Here is a 24876-nt window from a genome sequence, read left to right as displayed (position 1 = left end):
ATTAACAATTTCTTTCATCCTGTTATATTACGTTGTAGTCATAGTTTATTTCCTCTGCATACTAAAACAACAAACAAAATTCATGTTCAAACAAGAGAGTTATGTGCGCACACCCAGACTGATAGAAAATGTGATTCTTGGACACAGTTGTAGCATGTTACAGCCTCTTTTTAACCTTCACAGTGAGAGTATCAGGTGATGAAGCCACCAAGGCAGCACTGAACCTTTGGACTATTGCACTTGAGTGACACTGTTGGATTAGGACTGGAGTTTCCCGGGGATGCAGCCAAAATAAGAACAAGCGCTTTAGTGAAACCTTAACTTGGACAATGAATAAAAGACTGAGGGTGGATCAAGTCCCCTGTTTCTTTGTAGCAGCCTTATAAAGCTAAGACACTAAATGCAGACAGTGAGTAATGTTTTAAGTTATCAAAATAACCACAGCTGTATACGTCAGATTGTGTAGGAGATTTGTGCTGTTTAAAATCTTCATTGTGCTTTGTCACTGTTACTGTGAAGCATGACTTAGCTCAGTAGGAGCCTGTCTGTCACATGGTCTGGGCCTCAGTAATCTATGAAACCAATGTACACATATGCTGCCTGTCTGCTCTCTACTGTTTAATCGTAATTACTCTTTATCTTGTTATTGTTTGGTCAGCTGTGCCTTTATTCTGTCTTTACTCCACTTAAAACTTGACAGAAACAAAACATAAATTTAATCTCTTATTGACCCACATAAGTCTTATATCTGACAATGTTACAGGACCAATTCCAGTGATAATTATTTTCAAGAACCACAAAACAGAATATCATTATTTATTACATTATTATTACATTAGTTATTATTTTTGCTATTCATCTGTGAGAACACAGCATACAGTAGTGGTCTTCCAGGACACATTAGGCATCAAAACTTGAGATTTTGTATTTGTACAAATTTTTATACTCAAGTACAAATACCTTAATCTTTCTACAATGTTATAATGAATCCTCTATACAGTTTATAGGAGTATGAGCCTGTATAAGGTTAAGCCCACAGACCTATGGAGCCCATGCTCTTGCACAGCCAACTTCACAAACCTGATGCGATGTGCAGTACTTTAATTGCACAAAAATGTTAAAACAATGAAAAGTATTGTGATCTACTAGTAAATATGTTAATAAATTTTACATGGTACATTTAATGTTGCCCAGTCCTAGTTGTGAGACCTTAAACTGTCATCAAGGCTGTACCCACATAAATAAAACGGGCCCATAGCTGCAGGGACCAGATTAACGTGTGGTGATTTTCCGCGTCACCTCAGTGTTTGTGGTGGGACTTGGCGCCTGAGTGGTTGTCCTTTGGTTTTGATGAACTCTCACTCTTTAAGTTGACACTCATTCAACACCCAGCTCTAAATTCAATAGCACTGTGTGGACATGGGCCCCTGCCTACAGACTTAAAACATAAGAGAAGATACATACAGTGTAAGAAAACTATACCTTTTGTTAATGGCATTACAACTGTCAAAATGTCATAGTAGATTGTTATTATTTTTTGAGTCTTCTAACTTTACTGTAGAGGTCAGACAGGCATCTTTTTATTTATTTTTAAATTTTTGGGCAACAGTTAATGCAAAGTTCAACATGTTCAAAGCTTTATATGTGACATTAATGCATAATACTGCATGAGCTTCTTCAGCCTGTATCCTGATGTTGTTCCTAATGTGGAGTGAGAGAAGAGGACACAGCTGTGGCCCAATCTCAGCTGCTCAATCTGTTTTGACGCGCTCTCACTTTTTGTTATAATTCATGGTCCTTCATCTTGTCACCACTAGAAATAGGCTAAAGACTTTTTCCATCATCATTGAGAAGACTTGGGTTAAACAGGCAGGAAAATTCAGATTTCCTTTGGAACAAATAAACCAATCTTGAATTGATCAGAATCAGACAAAAACAAGTTGGAAATGTTATTATAAAAACATAATTTGGATAAGTGAAAATGGCATTCATCTGTTGTTCAGTTCAGAGCTTTGATTGTTTTGGTCTATCCTAATTTGAATAACAGGTTGTTTTGGAGCAGATTGTCTCTTCTTTGATCCCTTATGCCACATATCGGTCCTTGCTGAGTGTTCTTTGGCTTTGCTGACATTGTTTTGTGGAAAACTTGTAATGATTTTACATTTTTTGCTATAGGAATGCTTTGTGGTGGTTTTGCTAAATGCTTGTGTGTGTGTTTGTAAAACATTAAGCTTCAGTGTGCCATCTGTTGTTTGCTGAAGTTATGAAAACCAATGGATTAGACGCCAGGCACAAACAATGAGCACCCGCTGAGCAGAGAGGAGAGATATGCTATGGTCCAGTCCAATTATGAAACTGTCCACCAAAATAAAGGAGGGCAAGCAAAGGGACAAAAACATAGAAACTATTATTCATGGTGAAATGAGCTGCTCAGACTCAAACATTGGGCACAAAGACACACGTGGTGCCTGCTTTGTGTGTGTGGGATTTGCTGGATCAAATGGTGGAAGGCAATAGGACACTGTTGAAGCTTGCCACCAGTACAATTCTCACTGGAAAAAAGAATGTGAGAAAAATGTAAATATTGCTACTTTTTCATCTCATTCCCCAAAAGTTCCCAATGAACACTGTTGGTGTTGGTTTGGAAAATCTTGAAATGTCAGAATCACTAAATGATGGAACACTTTTTTTTTTTTTTTTTTTTTCACAAAAGCAATAGTGGCTGCGGTTACACTCATACTCAAAATCTACATTATTAACAGATTTTTAGAGTTATAAGATTATTAAAATGATATGTAAACTGCAAAATCATCAAATTTCTTTCTGATCATGGTCTCTCTGATTACTCACATCAGATTAGTCTGTTTGCATGTTTGCAGTTTGTCATTTAAATCATCTTAAAGGCCCAGAAATCAGATAATAAAGGGTGGTCTGATCAATCACTATGAAATTATCCTTAACTCAGACAAACTTCTGCAGTTTCATTTAAATTGCATTCATTTTTGGTTTGCAGGATTGTGATCACCCTCATTATGTAACACTCTACAACTCACCCCAAAACAAAGAGCTATCATGTGGTTACTCACAAATAATGAAAACCTATTTTGTTGCCATTATCAAGGTATTGGGGTTACCTAGAGACAGGGCTGTTGTCGTGGGCGAGCCAAGAATCCAGCGATAACATTCAGGAACATTCCAGGACATTTCCTTCAGTGCTGCAGCAGCCTTTGAACTCAGAGTCAGAAAGACAGCCATGAGTGGGTTTGTTGACCTTTTCATTTAAATACAAAAAATATCTTTGTTGATTATTGACCTAATGGGAAATTAAATAAGACTTTTGAATGTATCTGTAACTAAGTACACTGGTGATAGACCATATTCACATCTGTAATCAATAGCAGTACCATGCTTGTACAGGATAGTGTCACTGTGAACACAGAGGCAGTAAATATTTGTCTTGTTTACCACAAATGACTTACATGTTTTTGTCCATGGAAACAGCTCCCAGAGCTTTGAAGCTGCACTTCTTTGGGAGTGATGAAGTGATGATGGGTAGATTCAATTATTGTCCCTGTCATTTAATTTTACATTCAAATGCATATGACAGGTTTATTATCATATATATTACTTAGTTTGGCTGGAGGATAAATATTTAACATATTTTACACCAGTGCAGCCCAGTACATGAATAAAATCAGTTAAAAGTAAGGTTGAAAAATACAAGAAGTAACACTCAGTTCTAAAACATTAACATAATAAAAATAATAATAAAGGTAATGTCATATATTTATTAATTAATAACTATTGGGTAAATTAGGCTAGCTTTGCCTGTGTACCTTACAGTTATGAAATTCCCTCTTTTTTCACATCTGCTGTACCAGTAATGAGGTTCACCAAAACTGGACCAAACAATGGAAAACTGATCTAATCTGTCACACAGTGGTAGAAGAAGTAAAAGAAGTAGTCCAGTGGTTTTGTGTCCTTATTGCTTTCTGGGGAGACTTATCTATACTTTGTTAAATTGACTGATCGGACTCTAATCTGTGAAGTGACTTAATGACATTAAGTGGATATATTTTGCCTTTGGGGACAAAATCATCTGTTTTAACTATCTCAAGTGGACAGGTCCTGCACGGTTTGTACTTGTTTCCAAACACTGAGCCAAAAGGACGTCTTGAGATTATTATTGACGATGGGTTTTGGAGCGTCACAGTGGTGCTCGGGCCAATAGCCAATCTGGTTACAGATATGAAGCCTCTGCCCTACTCCAGTGGATTTCATTTCAGTTGCATTCCTTGGTTCTGTTTTTCTAGTCTTTTTTCCTACTTTTTCTTCACCTCACACAGCAGCCAAAGTGAGATGACATCATGGTGAATATAAGAAAGGCTCCGAGGGAAGACCAGGGACCAATGGAGGGACAGGTACATGAGACAAGATTTGCACAGATGTGGCTTTTATTGCGCGCATAGGGAAAAGAAAGTGGAAAAATGTCCTCATGTGTCCAGAGCTGCTGGCCAGCGACAACAGACACATGGATCCGGAGAGTTCTGATGAAAGGAAAAGAATGAAAGTGTCATAAATATTTTTGGATGAAGTGGAACAGAAGAATTTTTAGAGAGGAAAAGTGTCATTCTTTGTGGTCTAAGAGTCCCTTGCAGTACATATCACAGACTCAAATCACTGCTTTGAATGCCACAGAGGCTTGTCATATACACAACATGGTTTTTGCTGAAGAAGTAGTGTGAGTGCCCTGGACCACCATGTTGGCATCATAAATATCAACATTTTGATTATTTTCATTCAGAGCTGTAGGGAGCTATGAGGTCAGGCGCAACTACTCCACATGAGATTATTATTGTTACAGGACCTCTTGGACATGCTGTTTATGCTTAATCTAGATGACTGGATTTTATCACCAGAACTTGGACACCTATTTGTATTGACATGGGAAGACACAGACAGCCAACTAATCACAATATGTAGATATGTAGTGGCAGTAGTACTAAACACTTACGCAACATGCATAAGACAAACACTGCTTTTCAACAATCAAGCCTTAAATTCTTTTTTTGTTGAATTTGTCACATATTTTAGTTTCTTCTGCCGATGAGAAGAGCAGTTGACTTATGGTGTAAAGTGACACAATAAGATGTCACTAACTAATATAGACTTCTCTAATGAAAACCAAACAAACCAACTGACTGCTGTTAACCTTCTGGCCTTTAAATTTTCCCTTTCCCTCACTATTTTCCTGGCAGCTCAAGTGACGCGACAAGCTAATAATACGTTTCCCTCAATATTAATGAGCTCAACAGCCACGTTGCCTGACAAGGGGAGAAGCTGGGACCTGTGGCTCAGTGCTGTTTTCTTAAATGAATCATGGTGGAAAATGTGTGAGTGGGAGCAAGGGTCTACACCAACTCGTCAGTGACAAGAGGGGTCAGCTCAAAGGCCACTGACCCCAAGAGCCAAGAGTCAAATGCACAGACCAGAGCCAGACGCAAAAATGTCCCTGCATGGCTGAGCTGGTTAAGACTGGTGAGGCTATTTTCTATGCCAGTGTTTCTACTGTGTATAAACACTACAGAGATTTGCGTGATTAATTTATTTAAAACTTTACTCCATAATTTGTTTACTTGAAAGGGTTAATGTTGTTTCTGCATCAAAACCATTCCTGTGGTTGTGTTTTGCTTCATTCACACATATTTAACACACTAACCCTGCATATTTAGACTGTGTTCTTCTCTCAGACAGAAAACACCTTGTGATGTCATGCGGTAATATAGTGCTCCACTGTGTTTATAAACGCCACACACCTTCAGTAGAATCATTTGGATGATTTCAGCACAGGAATGGCCAATCTTTACTGAATTAAAGGTAAAAGGTTGCAGTTACTGTAACTTCATGATATCACAAGGTGGAACAGAGCATTTTGAGCTTGAGAGATGTAGACAGACAATTAATAAAGGGCTACTCACACATGAATGAAACTAAACACAACTCCTGGTGTTTTTTGAGGAGATAACAACATTCTAACATGGCTAAGAGGCCATTTATTGCGAATATAGAACAATAATACTAATAACACACTAATAACATAGGCTTATCAATGAACTTATCAATACTGAAGAAGATGTGAAGTGCCAGTAGTCTCAAAAGCCACCACAAAACATTCATCCATGCACTCATGACATACATTTCACATACAAAGGAGAGGAGGGGTTTAAATGGTCATACTTCTGTTTGTTAGAGGGCAGTTTAAAGACACAAACACAGTAATGGACAGTTCTTAGATACTCAACAGAAATCTCTCTATTTATCTAGGCATGGAATAATGCTGACATCCACAGCTGGTGTACTTTCTGGCCAGCTGTACATTCACATCCCTGGGGGAGTTAATGTAAGGAAAATAACCTGATTTTATTAAGGTATGAGAACAATTTGAGACACATAGCTCTTGGTCCTTCCTATGGCAGGGAAAAATCTGACCTCCAAAGCTGCAAACAGAGGAGGCAGTGTCTCAGCGTCACGGAGCTGAGTGTAGGAATGTTCTTTCATCTGATGTTACCTTTATACAGTCTGCCCTTCTTCAAATTAGTCCAGTGATCAAGAAGAAAACATGTCTATACTATTGAAAGCTTCCCAAGAGCATGCTGGGAATTTGTTTCCAGGATTCATTCCCTTGTGGCTATAAATAAGCACGTTCCATAAATCCTACAGTAATTGAATTTAGTGTGTCAGATTGTACAAGTGGCTTTGGAAGAATGTAAGATCTACAATGCACAGGTGGCTATTACCCAAAAAGGCCTGATTTTCCTACGAGCTGTCAAAGGTTTTATTGGTGCCTCTGGAGGCTAAACCCCAAGTGAACCCTAAAACACATGTCCTACCACAAAGTGTCAATCTAATGAGCAGCACAGACTTGTCCAAAAGCAGAGACCTACATCTTCTAACTTGTCTAACTTGTGAATCAAAGCTGCATCTCGACAAATTGTCGAATATGTGTCAGTTTGGGTGGTTGGACTGTGGTTTGACACAAATATTAAGATACTAGTACCTATAATCAAATACAATTTTTAGTACAAATAAACTGTGTCAAAGGGTAGCAACCTCATATTAATAACACTTGAAGAATGCTTAAACATTGTGCTATTTGAATTAAATCAATTAAATTAAATCAATTAAATATCCTTTATCATATAAGATATAGAGGCCTAACCAAAGTCACTGTTCTATGTCAATAAATTTCAATTGTGACGTGGCCCTGGGATCATAAAAGCAAAGACGGAATGAGAAGAAGAGAATACAGTTGAACCTTGTACAGACGTTTAGATACTTCTACCACACACAGACACAAACGCGCACACATGCACACGGACACACACACAACAAACAGCGCCCACCTTTGTATTTGACCTCCACAATGGCTCTCCATGTATTTCAGTGGGAATATACTTTACACTTAATCTGTCAGCGGTACCTCCCTTAGCGCAGAGGCACCAGCTGCAATTTTTATTGCATCCAGAGAAGCATTTAGGAGAGAGCCACAGGTCGAGTGTAGGTGCCCATGGGCCCAGGGACAGCGGGGGCATTGTGGAATGTATCCTTGTTGGGAGATTCCACAGCATTCCTGAACATAAACTAAAGTGACTAAGAGCTCTGTTTCATCACCGCTAAAAAACACTGCTTAGAAAATTACACATTGTCATAAAAGCCATGAATGCAGCACAGAGCGCTTATGGAGAAGTGCTAATGCCTACATGTCTCAGCAGCCTCTCAACCTGGCAGCTGCAGACACTGTTCTTGGCATGAGTGATAATGCATGTGAAATTAACAAGATGACACTTGCTTTGGTCTAACCCCAAATGTTTCAGATGTGTGGTGTGAAATGTGAACAGTTCTACAGCTGTAAATTTAAATGAGAGGGTGATCACAACAAAACATCACCTTAGGTTATGTTTTTGCATTATTTTATAACCTTGTTAAAGTAAAAACAAAAAAAACATTTCCAGAGCAAAGCATATTGAACACACACAGCTGAGTCAGCAATTAAATATCCTTGAACTTATATCAAATGCTGTTTTGATCATTTTTATCGTCATAAAAATATTTTATGTAGTTATGAAGAACGGTGTTGCCAAAAGTAACACAGCTGATGTTGGCATCATTTTTGACAGATTTTCCAACTTAAAAATATAGCCTACATTTGTCTCCACAAAGGTCTTATCTTAACAAACCTACATCATACTGCCTACTGAGTAGTGTCAAAATTAAGAATTTAACTCCTCTATAAAATTTTTACATAGTGCCAAATTACAACTACACCGGAGAGGCGACCCACTAACAGTAAGAATGTACATTTTATTGGGTGTTTTTAAACAATACAAACAAGTGTAACTGTATAAATGCACAACAGAAACATTAATTATCATATCATGGAACATTAAGAGCAATTCCAGGCCTAAATTGCCCAAATGATTCTAGTGACGGTGTATAAAGTTTAAAGACACAATGGTGCACATCTTGTATTACCACATGACTTCACAAGGTGGATTGAGTGTTTGAGAGAAGAACACAGCCTGAATATTCAGGGTTTGTGTGTTAAAATGTATGAATGAAACGAAACGCAACTCCAGGTAAGTTTTTGATGGAGGAACATTATCACAGATCAAAATAGCGTAATATAGGCCCCTTAATGGACAAAGCGTGTTCATTTTCATGTGGCCCTTATTTATTGGGCTATTTATAGATTTAACACAGTCTAGGGTCACGGCCAGAGGGTAGCACAGTAGTTTTTTTTTTATAACTGACCTTTTACACTGACGTCCTTCACCTCCAAAGCCACAGTGCAGCGCGAGTCTGTGGTTGTAGGTCAGTCCCGCTTTGGCGCACAGAGCACGTGGGGGCGGGGCGCTGCGAGAGGCAGGACTACGCGCCGCACTCGAGCAAATAGCTACTGCTTTTGAAACGACTGGCTTTTATTTGTTTCTTTGTCTGTGGTCTGGTCACTGTCGAATATCAGAATTTTGAACACTTACTTTGTTTAATGTGTTAAAAGCGTATGACGGAGGCTCCGGTCTCCTGTTGCGCGTAAGAGGATCATAGAGGAGAGCGCAACCTGTCACCGTGAGGATGAGAGAACCTGGGACTGTGATACAGTGGAATAAGTTTGGAGAGTGACTGCGATGTGAACACGGCTAATTCACCGACTTCAGGAGGTAAACGTCTATCCACGTAATGCATATTCTGTCTTTCAAAACATCTTTATATAGGTCTAAATGGGAGTCTGTCAACAGTTTTATTTGGCCTATAGAATTAGTTTTTGTTTTTGTTTTTTTCTAGAGATGAGCTTTTGTTTGCACAGACTGAGTATTTTGAGAACCTTTTAAAGACCCGTGCTTGCCTTGCTGGAGAGTTTTACATAGTTACTGGACGTTCTTGACATAGCTTTCCTTTTGACACCACGGAAAGAAAAATAAATTTCCTTTCACCAACATCCTTCTACTCAAAATGAATTAAAGAGCGTCCCTTCACCACCCGGAGCATGCCACTGTGTTGTCATTCTTTTCTGTATAACTGTTTCTGTATAACTGTTTCTGTAACCCATGTGGCTTTCAAATGTGAGCCCAGAACAGAGATGTGGCTTCTTAAAGTTGCACTACGCTATGTAACACGTGAGTCTACCTGATTTGCATTTTGCTTTGCTTGAAATGTTTGAAAAGTATGGCATTAATCATATCCATCTTGCATTTATTCAGTTATTATTATTGTTATTATTATTATTAGTTATTCAAATCTCTTGAAAAACATGGATTTTTACTGTTAGCAGGGTCTTCTTTCCACAGATCTGACTTGTACTTGGTCTGTTTGCACAACCAATTTGTCTCTGTGTAGATTCATGAACTACATTTAATGTTATACTGCGGGGCATTACAGGTATATCAGTAATATCTTTGACAGGACAAGTAGGTAGTAAGCAGAAAAGAAGTTTTGTATAATTATTATTAATGTTAATGTTAATGTTATGATCTTAATCCCGCTTCGGTCACTAGTCCACCTGAGATGTCACTAAGAGATTTGTATTGGTGTCAGAGCTTTTCTTCTCACTGTATTCACAAGTGGGATAAAGACTTTGAAAGCTTACAGCACATGGGGTTGTCCCAAGGTCTTTGGATGAACCCCACCCTGGCTTTTGTCAGACATAAAGCCTTGTTTAGGTTTCTGTGTCTGGACTTGTTGCTTTTCACTTTTTACACACCTGCTCGGTTCGTGCCATGAGTGCCTTGGGCTCCATAGTCTTCAGTGGGGATCAAGTATCTCCTCCCTGTTAATGTGGCCTAAAAGCTCAGAAGAAGTTAATGTTTGATGGGCCTCACTGTTGTAACACATACCTGACTGGAGCACACCTATAGTAAACTCGCCTTCTCATTGTCATTGTACGGAGCTGATAAAGAAACCTAGACTTTACAGCAAATCATCAAAAACGGCCCAAAATCCAATGAGAAAGTTTAATACATTTAAAGGATGAGATGATCTTCTGTAGAAATCGCTGGTAATGGGTAATAATACTAAAACTAGTTATTATATATAAATTTAATTAAATTATATAAACACTTCATTTGAACAAATATTGATACTGAAAAACTATATATAGGCCTATATTTATATATGTATTATAAGTTGGACTTTGTCTGAATGTATATCAGAATTGTTTTTAGACCACAAAGTAAATAAGTATATTCTAAATAAGTATATATTGAAAAGTATATTCTGATGTCAAATGGAGCTTTGGCAAGTCTTTTTCATTGTTAAGACTGCTAAAAATTGTTAAAATTGCTATACATACGTACATACGTACATACATACATACATGCTGCAATCATGAAATGTGTAAATACACCATTTTAATGCTTTGCTTGTCTTGAACACATGTGATTTGTTAATTACATATTTAAAACAAATATGTATTAAGTATGAAGTTACAGTTAAAAATGCAGTCTTTTGGGTCTATAGCAATCCCATTTTGCTCATAATACATTTGTGTTTTGAAGAACAAGGGGTCCATTGTTGCCCAGCGTCACCAGATGAGACTCAAGCCTCCATTGCAACATTTAAGTTTGAAAGCTGACCTCACTTGTATTGACTGAGATTTACAGCCACCATGAAAGAGGCCAGAGTCATGTTTGTGAGTTTGTCCGACAGCTTGTGGAAATGTTTTCTCACTTTTTAATGACAATTATGACTTTATACACAGACTGTGTATAGTATAGTCTTAGGTTAGGGCTGTAGCCTGTTAGTCGATTAACCGGTTGATGGTGTCTTAGTTGATTACAGTTTCCATATGTCAACAATATCCTATTGGTATTATGACAATTTATATGGACCACAGCAGAAAGGAGAAGGAATGAGGAGTAAATTAGCTGGAATTTTGGGAGTAACTGGACAGTTTAATCTGCCTTTTCATTTCTGCGTCTTGTGTGCATAGTACTTTTTGGTGAGATCCAAATGTTTTGAGAGCTTTTGTTTGTGTCACGTCACGCTTCCTTTGGTCGATTAATTTATGCATAGTGCATAGCTTTAGTCTACCAAGAATTTCTCTAGTTAACTACAGCCCTACTGAAATTTTTATTCTTATAATCCCAAATAACTATATTGGTTTTATTTATCTATTAGCTTTTAGTGCATTTTATCAGTGGTATAAACAATAGAAGAAAACATTTCTTGAAGTCTAGACTCTGGTAGCTGTTTTTTAATTATTATGTTTTCATTTAAATTTACCCTGGGATTGATGGGATTTGTGAGCATACTTAAGTATATGTGTATTTCTTTCTATGTTGTAATAGTCCCATGAATTAATACATTGTTGAGCCAAGATGGGCATGGGGTGGAAAAATCTTGTGCCAAAATAAAAAAAAAATAAAAAATGGTTACATTATTTCATCCAGTGAATGTGGGCAAAAGAAATCAAAGGCAAAAGAGTCTAAACTGCAGATTAAAAAAACTCTTGCATCTTAAACTTTCTAAACTATTCCCTGTTTCTTGTCCTCTAGTGTGTCCATCACCACAATGCCTCCACATGATCACTCCCTGCCAACGCTGCTCTACCTCCTGCAGTTCTTCCTGTTACGGGCCCTCTCAATCCTCCAGCCACCCCCCCACATCCCCACCCTGGTGCCCCACACCCCCACCCCTCTCACCCGCTCCCATTTCAGCGCCCAAACCCAGTTGGACTTCACCACCCACTGCAACTCCAGCTGCTTCCACACCCACGAGGGGGCACTGTCCGATAAACTGGCCTTCGAGACACTGTACTCAGATGGATCACGCACCCTCACCACAGTGGATGTTGAGGATGACAGTGAAGACTTAACCTCATCCATGAACTGGCCTAGGCGCAAGCGAATAAAAAGGCAAATCTATGGTGCAGATGGACGATTTAACATCAAAGGTGATAACTTCCTTTTGGATTACCCTTTCTCCACAGCGGTGCGGATCTCCACGGGTTGCACTGGAGTTCTTGTGTCCCAGCTGCATGTCCTGACAGCGGCACATTGCGTCCATGATGGTAAAGATTATGTCAAGGGAGCGAGGAAGCTCAAAGTTGGATTTCTGATTAATCCTGTGGTAAACAGCACAAACCCAGAACTGTCATCACCCAAGAAGCCTCTGGTCCGCTGGGTGAGGGTCAAACGGACTCGTGTGCCCAAAGGCTGGATCCAAGGCCCTCAGGAGGTCAGCATGGACTTTGACTATGCCCTGTTGGAGCTACGTTGGCCCCACCGCCGCCCTTTTATGCGACTATCTGTGGCTCCCTCCTCTGACGACCTGGCTGGGAAACGTATCCACTTTTCTGGTTTTGACAGCGACCGGCCAGGGGAGCTGGTGTACAGATTTTGTCCAGTGGAAGAGGAGTCCAAAGACCTCATATACCAGCACTGTGATGCCAGGCCCGGAGCAAGTGGATCCGGGGTCTACGGCAGAGTGTGGGATGACACGCTGGAGAGGTGGGAGAGGAAGGTGATTGGGATCTTTTCAGGTCATCAATGGTTAGAGATAGATGGAGAAAACCGGGATTATAACGTGGCTGTAAGAATTACACCGCTCAAGTTTGCACAGATCTGTTACTGGGTGCATGGGAACAGACTAGACTGTGTTCATGGTTGAGAGCCTTGCTTTTTATTAGACACAAGGAGATGATACAAAACATCAGTCAAGTTTCAGCCTATACTCAAGACTGACGATCCTTCATTTACTCTTCACACTGCACACTTTCAGAACACTATGTTTTATTGAGGAAATGCTGTTTTTTTTACCAGAACAAGGAATGTGATTTATTACAGTGAATGCTGTTTGACTCTAAACTAGAAAAAGGAAATAAATATTGGAGCTTGCTTGTCAGCAATATAAACATCAAGAATTATGGTTTAATTTTTGTGCAATCATGAATGAATTGGGCTCAAAGTAAACCATTCCAACCCAATGGAGAGACATATTATTTGCAAGTCTAGTTGCACTTTTCCAGCATCATGGCATTACCCCAGCCTCTGCTCAAATCACATTTTACAACACACAATTACTTTGAAACTGTGATATAAATCCTTTCTCAGTAATTCAGCATGCTTTGCGTCCTGTACAGGGTTTTATAATTTTTTCATGGATGTCTCAACTATATGCCATATCTTTTTTGTTATCACAGAGAAAAACATTATTATGATGCTGTAAGTACTTTTCAGAGATTATGTTATTAAATATAAGGGTAAATTTATTTTTGTGATAAATTCTATATATATTTTAATAAAGAGATTTTAGCGTATTCATGAATGAGTACTTTCTTGGGAGGAAATTTGCTGCCATCTTGTGGCGACAAGAAGGAGCAACATTTTCTCTGTGGGGTCTGGGAGTCGCAGCCCATGCTTTTTAAAGACATTACATAAACTTGCATTCATTTCCTGGAGACGGATGCTAATTTTAATCAAAAGATCTACATTCGACGTAATCTTATCCCAAATATACTCATATCTTTACTATAACCCATGTCACTGATGTAATAATGAAGGATTGCGCACATGGGGCTCTGGCAAAAATTAAGATATGTCTGGCCACTGCGTGATGTTTCAAGTCCCCTCCTCCCTGAATCCATTTTTCACAGTTAGAGCAAAAAACATGGCCTGGTCATACTATTATGTGTGTTATACCGGGATACCAGTCAGCTGACATAGAAATAGCAATTAATCAAATGGGAGGTTTCCTTATACTTGAATGTAGTGTAGTTTTACGTAAATATTGCGCAGTCAGCTGTCATAAATGTTGATCTGTCCACACAGAACAGGTCAGTAATGTGAAGTTTGTTACTGTCGTGATTTGCATATAACTAAACCAAACCTCTTTGGTGAAACACAGCTGTTGGTCAGATTCAGTCAAGCCTGACCGTAACCCATTAATACTGATTTCAAGCAACAAGACTCAGACATGTGTTACGTTTCTGGCAGGCTGTGTTTTTATGTCTATGATCGAAATACAAGTTACTATCATTCAAAGCTAACTGGAAAGGCAAGAGTTAGTTTAAGTTAATGCCTCCTAATAACAATGCATTTTCATTTTGAGCAAAAATCTTTATTACATTAATTTAAAGTAATCAAACATCTGGAGTGCAATGTGATAAAACAACGGGTTCAGTAGTTTAGTGCTTTTTATTAGATACAAGGAGACGATACAAAACATCAGTCAAGTTTGAGCCTATACTCAAGATGGCTGGTCCTTCATTTACTCTTCACGCTGCACTTTCAGAACACTACATTTTTATTGAGGAGATCCTGTTTTTTCTTTTTACAAGAACAAGGAATGTGATTTATTACATTGAATGTTGTTTGACTCTAAACTGGAAAAAAGGAAACAAATATTGGAATTTGCAATTCAACAATGTAAATATTAAGGAATCATTTAACCACCCGTTCCCCCGAGAGAATTAGCTTTTAATTTTTGTGCAATCACAAGTGAATTCAGACTATCTAACCTCAACTACACACTAAACTAGAAGTTTGGCAAAAATGTAGTTGGAACAATACTCTTCAGATTTAATGGTTGGAATGAGGCAGAGTCCCTTTGTTTTTTTTTTAAATTTAACATGGGAGAACAAAATTCAATCCTTTAATTTAACTTCTTCATAGGCCTTCAATCAGTTGTATCTCAAGGTTTTTACTTCATCTTATAATATTAATTTTAGTTTTTGACAGTCTTCATTTCTTCATTTACCCTAACCCCACCCACAATGTCCCTCCCCATGAACCCCATAAACAGTGCTGGTTCTGCTTTTGCCCCCCTCCAAACCACTGGAATGAACAGCTAAAGCCAACAGATGTGTCTGAAAGGCCTCAGTTTATAAAGGGCATCCTTCCAAGCTCACTACTGACCCAGCACCAAGTTTCTCAGCCAAGGTGTGTCGGTCTTTCAGGTCTTCCAAGCCATTCACTTGCCACTCATGCTTGATACCTGGAATCACAAATATCACAATGTAATTTGATTTTTAATGTCCATTTGTTCATGCAAAAAATGTAATCAATCAGTTGTGATTAACAGTCAATTAACTGAGTAATAAAAATAATGTCTGCACTCAAACACACTCCAGCCATAAGCGGAGAGTGAAGGTGTTATACTTAAGCATCATGGCCTCAACTTTTATATAGGGCAAATTCAGTAAAAAAAAAAAAAAAGATTCACAGGCCTTACTCCAGTATCAACTGATTAATAAAAAAAATTGTTAAATTAAGAATCAAAAACCACAAGAGTCACAAAATGTCAATCCTTTAGAATAAAGATGGTTCCCAACAATATTATTGTATGTATAGCCTTTGTTTGTCTTGCAAATTATCAAAAATCTGAATTCAGATCAAGTTACCTTCAAACTTCCTCTTAATGGCATCTTTTGAGCTGGCATAAATCATCTTGCTCTTCAAAGGGGCATTGTCTGGTGCCCTGGAAACAACAGATCAAATGTAAATTTAATAAAGCAAACAATAGTCACAAATCTTGTGTGAAGGCCATCTCACCAGAAAATAAAGACCAGATCCTCCTTCTTTGTCTCTTTGGTCTCATAGGTGGCATCATACAAAGCGTAGCGGCAATCTTTCGGGGGAAGCATGCTCACAAAGTGCTGGTAGGGGTCTTGGACTGTGGTGCCCAGGTCACCCTGCAGGATTTCTTTGCCTTTATCCAAGATTATGAACTTGAGGTCGTCGCTGAGACAGAAGAGGATGGCCTTCTTCCTCTTTCTCTTTTCCTCCTCGTTTGCCTGGGCCTTGCGCACCTTCATGTCATTGAAGACAGCAATAACTTCATCTGTAACTTTCACACCAGAGGCCTGCAAAAAATAAAAATTATAAAAATCAGGGAAACTTCACATGACCACAATGAGGAACAGGATGGGTGACATGACAAAAGAAGTAATTTTCCCTTAATATTGATGATCTAATTGAAAACCAATCAAAATTGTTTTCAATATGAAGTCCCCGAAATTTAATGCTACAGACTTTTAATCATTACCAGAAAAAAAAAGTTAATTCTGCTCAACATAATTTTACTGACACAGGATAGGCTGTGGACCTCTTGATTAAAAAGACCCAAGCACATTACTGGCACAGCCCTAGGATTGAACTCCAGTAGCATTTGTGTAGTTCAGGTGATGACAGTAAACATACTTTATTTACTTTGAGACAAGCAACTTGTGACCAGTACATTTTTAGAGACCAAAAAAAAAGTGTGTGAGATGAATGCAATCATTTGCCAGAGTCACAATCCAAAGCCATTTTTAGAGTTTAGTTTGTCAGAAGTAGGTGATATATAAATATAAATATACCCTTTCCTACATATGGATAGGCCTCAGGGACATGTGACGCTAACATGCAAAGGTGGGCTGTGACATGCTCTTAGTTATGGTCAGTGACTAAACATCTTACACAACATTCTCTTATAGCTAAGAATGAGACAAGGAACCGTTTAGTGCCTGTTCAAAGTCCACATGAGAACTGATAGTATAGGTTGGTGCCAATAGGTGTGTCCAAGTACACTGTGACAGGAGGTGGAGAGAGTTACATAAGCTTCCTCTGAGGACAGAAAGCTATGCATCGGACCATAAGGATGACCATGTGGGTGACAGTGCTGTTTGAAATTAAAAGTGTTTGAGAGCAGGCTCGAGTTTCAGACAATGAAGCCTCTGTTGAAATATAGAGTCTCTGCTGCACCGTTAAGTCACTCAGGCAGGTCTTCTGACTTAGTTTAGAGCCATCACAGGAAAAACAACCTCAGGCCAAGACACAAACTGCTGTGTGGCAGCAACAAGCAACAATGAGAAGGAAACCAGGGCAGGGAAATGAACAGACACAGTCTGTGTTTGCTTTGGGCGTAAAGCCATTGTGAAAGATGTCAGCACATTTTTAGAGAAGAGCTAATAATTTACAAGCAACTAACAAACTAACCTACTAAGAAATTCCACAATTACTAATGCAATACCATTTGAAAAATCCATTTAAAATTAAACGCGATTCAACAAGTATTACGTGAACAATTAAAGAACTACTATTTCAAAGTTCACTGACTGACTGATCTCAATAAACATACAATTCCTTTACAGATGTGGAAGCGCTGTGATAAAAGACGACCACAATGTCCTGGAAGAGCACAATTAAACCTAGTTTTAAAGATATATTTGTATTGCTTTAAAGTGGGTTTGAAAACACTTAATGTATTGTTTTTACTTTGAGTCCATTTAAGAACACCCAGCGGATGCCACACAAAGAGGATGCAGAGAGTCAACCATGATCTACACAAGAATGTTAGTCCCGTTAGCTCCCGTTAGCTCAAACAACCACATTTCTAACTACTTACATAAGGAAACGAGGGCGGAATTGTATCGTATACAATAGCATCGGTAAATAATTACGGTACACAAGTGGGTGCTAGATAAAACTAATTTGTTAGTAACGAATTACATTACAAAATGGTCTTTGCACCAAATTCAGGGTGGGGCCATGAATGCAGCATCGGCACATGTGTGCGCTAGCTTCTATATAAGGAAAAACTGGGCTCAAACACACAATTCAACCCTGTTCAAGCGACGACAGCCCCAAACCCCAAATCTCACACCTCATCTACACATTTTAGCGTGAGCGGAACAGTGCGTCGTGGCTGTCTGACAAAGCGGACTCGACAGTGTAATGCTGCGTTAGCTGTGCCTACGTGCAAAGACAAAGAGCAGCACATTCACAGTTAGCATCGGGTTTAGGGCCATTTCAGCCTGTGCTAAAGCGGCTAATGCTAACAATACAGCCCCGGGCCACTGCACCTGCAGCGTAACGCTGTGGAATAACGCGAGCACTGCGTTAGCACAAGCAGCTAAAGTGATGCTGAGGCCCGGCCCTGTGACAGGCAAAAGGATGCCATTTGGACATCCTTCGAAAAACGGGTTGGGGTGAAGTACAAAGAAAGGAAATGGCGCCACTAGGTATTCATTGTATTGCTTAATACGGGCGGGTATCTAAACATTACCTCAATTACTTTTACATTTCCTAAGTGCAGATTGTCACGAAGCGAATGTGCAATGCGGAAAGAAGCACGTATCTCGCTTTTGAGAAATAGGTAGCATTTTACGAGGCCCTATGATGAATCTAATATTTAAATGTGGAAATTCTATATTCAATTCGAAAAATTAACTCAGAACATCTTATACAATTTTAAACCAAAAAGTTAGGATAAAGATAAAAGTGTAAAAGACCTACCATGACTGAGCTGTGAGTTGGTCAGCGGCTGAGTACAAATTGAATGGACAGATGATGAATGTGTCTCGCGCGCTCGATGTACCACATGAACGCGCCCTGATGCGCGCCACCGACTCTACCGCGTGCACAGATACGGCGCGCGTGTAATCACTCCTCCTTTTATTGTCGACTGTTAGTTTGATTGAAACTTCGAACTTTTATTCAATCAAATGACTTTACTTTCTAGGTAAGCGTCTGAATTAGTGAGTAATTGTAATGTTAATGTATGCATTTGATGTCGGAAAGACAATAACGTAGTTATCGTATTTTTTTAGTTTTTCATTTAGTTTTTCACTGGTTTCACGGACAAAATTGGGGAGACATTTCATAAATCATTAAAATGATCGCACTATGTGTAATTTTGCCTATATGAAATAAAAGCCTGCATTAATTTCCCCTAGCATGTATCTATAATGATTACAACCCTATCCTGACTTATCTACTAAATTATTATTGCACCGATTAATACATAAAAGATAGCGGTTGTTCACCGTGACCGACATTTGCACCAGTAAGAAAGAGCGAGCCTGTGTGGAGGGCGGACACCTCCGCCTGTGTAGCCAACCCCCGCTTCCGCGTGCGATTGTGGGCGGGGCCAGCTGAACTCACTTCCAAATAAGGAAGTTAACAGCGAACGGCGGCGGCCAGTGCACGCGCCTAGACGCACATCACCATATAAGGAAACATGAGACGCCAAATTCGCAATAGCAGCCTTCTCTCTGTGGTTTTAGGGGAGAAAGACACATGGGTCAGTGTAGGGATGAGGAGACAAGAGGCTTTATTGAAGTCAGACAACACGATGCGACACCAACTGCTCCGTACATCCTCCGCCCTAACTGGATGCTGGATGGTGCTACACCACTCTGCTGCATAGCCCAAGTGAAGTGCATTTGGAGCACACTGCTGTACAGAGCAAGTGTATCGGCAATGTTTTTGTAGAATTTGTCTGAAAAACGCAGCCTTTTCAATGATGAACACAAAACAAATTCTTTCTTTTGAATGCTCTTATGAATAAACACAAATCACACTCATTTCTACAAATGGAACAGATTTTATTGTCAAAGAGCCCTTAAATCTGAACACATATGTAATAAAGTGCAAGCACAGAGAGACATGGGAACGATCATTCAAAAGTATATTTTATAAAGGCCGAAGCTCTACTTAACAGGATGTAAATGTTTAAAAATCTTTTTAAGCACCACATGGAATTCCAGGATACAGCTTGTCTCTAAATCGGATTTAATCTGACTTAATACTAGGCTACAGTAAAAAATACATCTTCGCATTTATAAATTGAGTAAACAAATGTCTTATTTCTTATAGTGCAGTTGTGTAAGCTTTGGTCAGCAAAAACATTACTGTTTTAAAGGCCTTCTGGTAATTGTAGTGTTCTCAATAAAATAAAAAAGAAAGCACAACTTTGAATCAAAGCCCACAATATACAAAAGAAATACACGTTGATGGAGTAAAAGTGCATCATGTCTTCCTATGAATTACAGCTTACAGCAAAACTGGAATGTTCTAAAGCTATACTGAAAAATATTTGGAAACAATGTTTATGGTGCAGAGAATATCTTGCATAATATGAAGTTAATCTCATCTTTAAATATCAGCATGTGTCTGCGCATTAAGATGAAATGTATTTATGATATTATACAGGGATGCTGCTTTAAATCTGTGCACAAGTTTTGGTCCAGTGGGTGCTATGCTATATAAACATTTTCAAGATTAGTGTGCTGTTGGTACTGCATAAATTGTAACAGAGATGATCTAATTTGATTTTCTCGTTTCCGTGATGCTTGTTCCTCTTGACTTGTTCAACATCTCAGTCGTCTAAAAACAAAACAGAGAAGACAGTTAAGTGCTTCTTGCGACATCTACTGACTTCTGTTTTTGGTCTTATGGTTCAGTCAGCAAATCATTCATCTGACAAAGTTGAGTCACTTTGGTGCTACTTTTTCCATAAATTTAACTGATAGTTTATACAGCCATTTATTTACATTCTCAAGTCATTTCAATGTATTTAATGTAATTTATGACTATTTTTATGTAATTTATGTATATACATTCTTAAATAAATCATTAATCTACTTTTCAATCTTCACTAGTGATCTGCAACATATACGTTCTAGACACTGAATAGTTAATTACTCCAATAGCACCATCTAGTGCCTAAAACTACTACACACACCCACACACACAGTATCATGCAGTTTGCAATGTTACCTGTTCCAGCACAATACCAGCTGCTTGGTCGATGGCTCCTCCAAGAGGGCGGTAGCGGCCTGAGTATCGGATGAAGGCCCACGCCAGCATGGCCATCATGACCACACCAAGAGTGCAGTCACAAATCAGGGCAAAAGTGGTCATCCCAATGAAGAGGAAAATACCAGACAGAATGTAGAGGATGCAGACCAACACAAACAGCACAGCCGGGGTACGGAATGCACTGAACAGATTTTTGGACTTTTATAGCAGAGAGAGAAAAACATGATAAGAAATGGTTAATACAAATAATGTATGTCCATGTTTGAATTCACAGTTAGCTTAATACCTCATTGTGCTTTTGATATGATTGCCACATTTCGTCTAGCTCCTTCTCCAGCTGGCCTTGGTAACGGTCACAAAACTCTTGACCACCCATCTTTTTGGTTGAAGAGAAATTATGTAGTGCTTCTCTGAAAAAAAAGTGATGCTTCTCCTCCAGAGACTCCGGCGACACATAGGGTAGGTCACCGCCACAAACCTTTAAGAACAATTTATTATATAATTCATCAGTCAGTTGATTTGATTAAAAAAGACAAAGATGAACCTTCTCCATGTTCTTGAAATACTGTTCTTTAGATGCTGCAACAGCTGCCAGATTGTTTGCTTCTGCAGTAGCCTATGGTAGAACGTAGACAAGCATTAAAGTACATTTTAATGAATTATACATTTAAGTTTATTCAAATTGAGTACCATCAGCATAGTCTTTGGTTGTGGCAGATCTTCTCCCTGGTAAATCTTGATGTATGCCTGCATATAAATTAAAATTTAAAAAAGAAAAACACAAAACTGACAACTGATAATAAAAAGTAAATGAAGGGAATCACCTTAAAAAACTCAACCAAACCCATGCAGGTTACTTTATTCCCATTTATTTCCTTTTCTGCCAGATTGTCTGGGTGCAGAAGAGTAGGAATAAGATCCATCAGCTGATTTCGGAAATCTGGTGCCACTTCTAAGAAAAAAAAAAGTATTTCAAAATAACAGATTCAACTAGGCAACTGTTGAGAACAATGGAATAATTATAGGAGTTTATTTAAACAAGTCATACCACTGAGTTGTCCTTGGAATGATGGATTTGTGGCAACTTTCAGTCCAGGATGAGGCAATAGAAAGCAAGAGATGTTGGTAAAGCAGGAGTATATGTGTTCTCTCACAGTCTGAAGCTCTTCGTGTTGAGCTTCTTTAACCTTTGGGGAGACAGCACAGCATAAATTTAGTTGATAAGCGATTAAGTACCTGAGGATGGAATTCCCCAACAGCTACTAGATTTTACTTGATCGAAAACAATCACTGGTACCTGTAACCGTTTATCCAGAAAGTCACTGCCTCCTTTAAAGCCGTATGTGTACTCATATGGAAAACTCCAATCTCTGACTAGAAACATCAAAGACTACAAGACAAATAATATTTGTATGAACATAAACATATATTTAAATTCAGTCAATCTGCAATTTTGTGTCACCTGAAATGGCTTCAAAAAGATCTCATCCATAGCAAGACGGCCATACTCTGTAAAAAGCTGGAAGACAAAACAGTAGATTAGTTTAGTTAGTTTAGTTCTATTAATCTACTGCAACAACTTACCGATCTATAAGCACTTCCACACACAGCATGTGCTTTAACTTTATATATATAAATGGTAGGATTTAAAATGATAAAAACACACCTGTAACTGTTGTAGGTCATCCTCTTGTATGTTTTGTGACAGATTGTAGATCTACAGTCACAGTGACTACATCAGCACTGATATCGCTGCAGTACATGTATGATAATTACAGTAACAGGAAGCTTAGTTACCTGTACAGAGCTGGTCATAGTGCTGAGTGCAAAGATGGTGGCACAGTCCTTTACGGTAGACTGATTATCAAAGGCACCCTGAGTATCCATTAGCACTACTGCCAACTACAGAGAAGAATAAAGGTGTGACCTACTGAAGTCTACATGAAATCCAAGGAGAATGGGTAAGCAGCACAGACTTTCTTACCTCTGTGCCATCACTTTTTTGGACAATAAAAACCTCACTCCAGAGCTGGATGCCAGTTGTCTCTGGTTCAGAGCCTCCCCTCCATGAAAATCCAGTTAGAGGCTCATCATCTTCACCCAGCCAGTTTTTGTCACCCTAAAAGAACACAAGACACAACGCAAGTTCAGCTGCATTTAATATCTTTACAATATTTAGAAAGTTACAGAAAATATTCATGGTGCCCAGAAGAAATATATTTTTAAAAGACGAATCAAATCAAGTGGAGAATAAATGTCTTGATTCAAGGGAACTTGTGAGGCAGAGCCGGCACTGGTTTGCATTTTGCACTGACTTCCTGCCTTACAGAACGAAGGTTAATTTCCAAACTGGTTGCTTGGGACCTTTCTGTTTGGGGGATTGGCTTTTTTTTTTTATTTTATTTTTTTTACCAACCTAAAACACACACCAAGAAGCAAATCTTTCAGTTAGGTACTTAAACCTTCCTCAAAATCTGGTGAAGGGTTGGTTGTCATTTACACCTGATTGGCAGAAGGATAGTTTAAAAGAGGCTACATTTCTCTACCTCCCTTATGATAGAAGACGTAGTGATTGGAAGAATTCTTTCAAACCGACACTCAGACACAGTAGTACAGTGTCTGGAGTATGACAGTGATGGATCAGATTACAACAAGGCTCACCTTTCTGTGCATGTAACGAAGCATAAAGTCAAGTAAGAAGCTCTTTCCCTTTCGGAATGCTCCTGCCACAGACACCACCACCACATGTTTGTCTCGGATCTTAGGGGACAACAAAACCTGTGACAAAGCTTCTATATCCAAACTGAAGGAGTGGTCCTCCTTGCACACATTGACAATCTGCACTGGTCTGCCGTTGGACATAATGCAACAACAATGGTCCCTGCAAAAAAAAAAAGTTTCATTTACAATGAAAACTCACACAATTACAACACATGACACCTAGAGTAGAGTTTGTTTTGAAGTCTTTTTAGCTTCTCAAGGAAAAAAGTAAGAGGTCATGCGCTGGAACTTACTGAAAACAAAAGAAACTTGTGTGCAAGACTGGATAAGGGCCCCCTTTTGCAAATCATGCTGCTTGGATGCTTACCATAGGAATTACAAGCCATTTATCTTCAGTGTTTCACTAAATGTGATGAAGATCACTGCTATTATGAGTAAGACAGGGAGGTGTCTATATTCATAACTTATTAATGACTATTTATAATCCAACTTGTCTTTCTTTTGAACCAAGTTCAACACCTCAAGGCGTGGCAAAAAGCAAGAATAACAAATATGTAAAATATTTTACCGCACCTGAAGAAGTAATGCAATTCAGAAGTGCATCTTAAGACCATAAAATATGTTAAGTTAGATGAGAAAATCACACGGAAAACTTCAAACTTGTGTCTAAAAAAGCGCAAAACAACTTTTTAGTGGAATGCTTTTTCAGCTACTAAACTCCGGGTAGATACAACAGTGTAATAATGTTTAAATCGATATATGCCACACTAATGTACGCACAAGTTCGTACAAGACAAGATGGTGAAAACGTTAAACCATCAAAACTATCTATTAACATATTACAAACAGTGGAATTGGGATTTTATAACAAATGTGCAAAATTCAGTAACGTTATAGTTACCTTTAGTGTCTTCTGGTGACCACAACAAAGTCGAAAAACAAGTCAAACGTCAACTTTTGACTGTGTGTAGTTGGCAAGAAAACGATGAGAAGTTTTTTCCACCAAGAAACTATTTCCGTATTTTGCCTGGGTGAGCCTGCGATATGCCTGATGGGAAGTGTAGTTCTTTCAGAACCT

At 38.7% G+C, this 24876-nt stretch overlaps 3 protein-coding genes across 4 annotated transcripts; 1 reads left to right on the top strand and 2 right to left on the bottom strand.

Annotated features, from left to right (window-relative positions):
- The first annotated feature begins 265 nt into the window (after positions 1-265).
- On the top strand, positions 266-13752 carry LOC110159024 (serine protease 23). 2 transcript variants are annotated; one of them, XM_055158903.1, is made up of 2 exons: positions 266-409; positions 12051-13752. In XM_055158903.1, the coding sequence occupies exon 2, from the start codon at positions 12067-12069 to the stop codon at positions 13162-13164; it is 1098 nt and encodes a 365-aa protein (XP_055014878.1). In that variant the 5' UTR covers positions 266-409; positions 12051-12066; the 3' UTR covers positions 13165-13752. The 2 variants fall into 2 exon arrangements, with proteins under 2 accessions (XP_055014878.1, XP_020779247.2); XM_020923588.2 differs by lacking the exon at positions 266-409 and adding an exon at positions 8207-9218.
- A 919-nt stretch (positions 13753-14671) lies between these two features.
- Positions 14672-18930, bottom strand: cfl1 (cofilin 1). Its single transcript, XM_020923381.2, has 4 exons — positions 18771-18930; positions 16047-16357; positions 15896-15972; positions 14672-15489 (listed from the first exon to the last, which is right to left on the bottom strand). Exons 1-4 carry the CDS (start codon positions 18771-18773, stop codon positions 15377-15379), a joined length of 504 nt encoding a protein of 167 aa, XP_020779040.1. The 5' UTR covers positions 18774-18930; the 3' UTR covers positions 14672-15376.
- Positions 18931-19840: 910 nt separating this feature from the next.
- Positions 19841-24859, bottom strand: atl3 (atlastin 3). The gene is made up of 14 exons (XM_055158900.1): positions 24700-24859; positions 23739-23958; positions 23062-23196; positions 22875-22979; positions 22744-22794; positions 22540-22596; positions 22375-22467; positions 22126-22264; positions 21902-22029; positions 21768-21824; positions 21622-21693; positions 21364-21555; positions 21036-21275; positions 19841-20642 (listed from the first exon to the last, which is right to left on the bottom strand). The coding sequence occupies exons 2-14, from the start codon at positions 23937-23939 to the stop codon at positions 20580-20582; spliced, it is 1533 nt and encodes a 510-aa protein (XP_055014875.1). The 5' UTR covers positions 23940-23958; positions 24700-24859; the 3' UTR covers positions 19841-20579.
- Between the last annotated feature and the right edge of the window lie 17 nt (positions 24860-24876).

The sequence above is a fragment of the Boleophthalmus pectinirostris genome, unplaced genomic scaffold, assembly GCF_026225935.1.
Source record: "Boleophthalmus pectinirostris isolate CB_2022bp ecotype Guang Dong unplaced genomic scaffold, ASM2622593v1 HiC_scaffold_23, whole genome shotgun sequence".
Taxonomy (NCBI): domain Eukaryota; kingdom Metazoa; phylum Chordata; class Actinopteri; order Gobiiformes; family Gobiidae; genus Boleophthalmus; species Boleophthalmus pectinirostris.
Note: the sequence above shows the minus strand (reverse complement) of the source record. Positions and strands in the feature narration are given on the sequence as shown.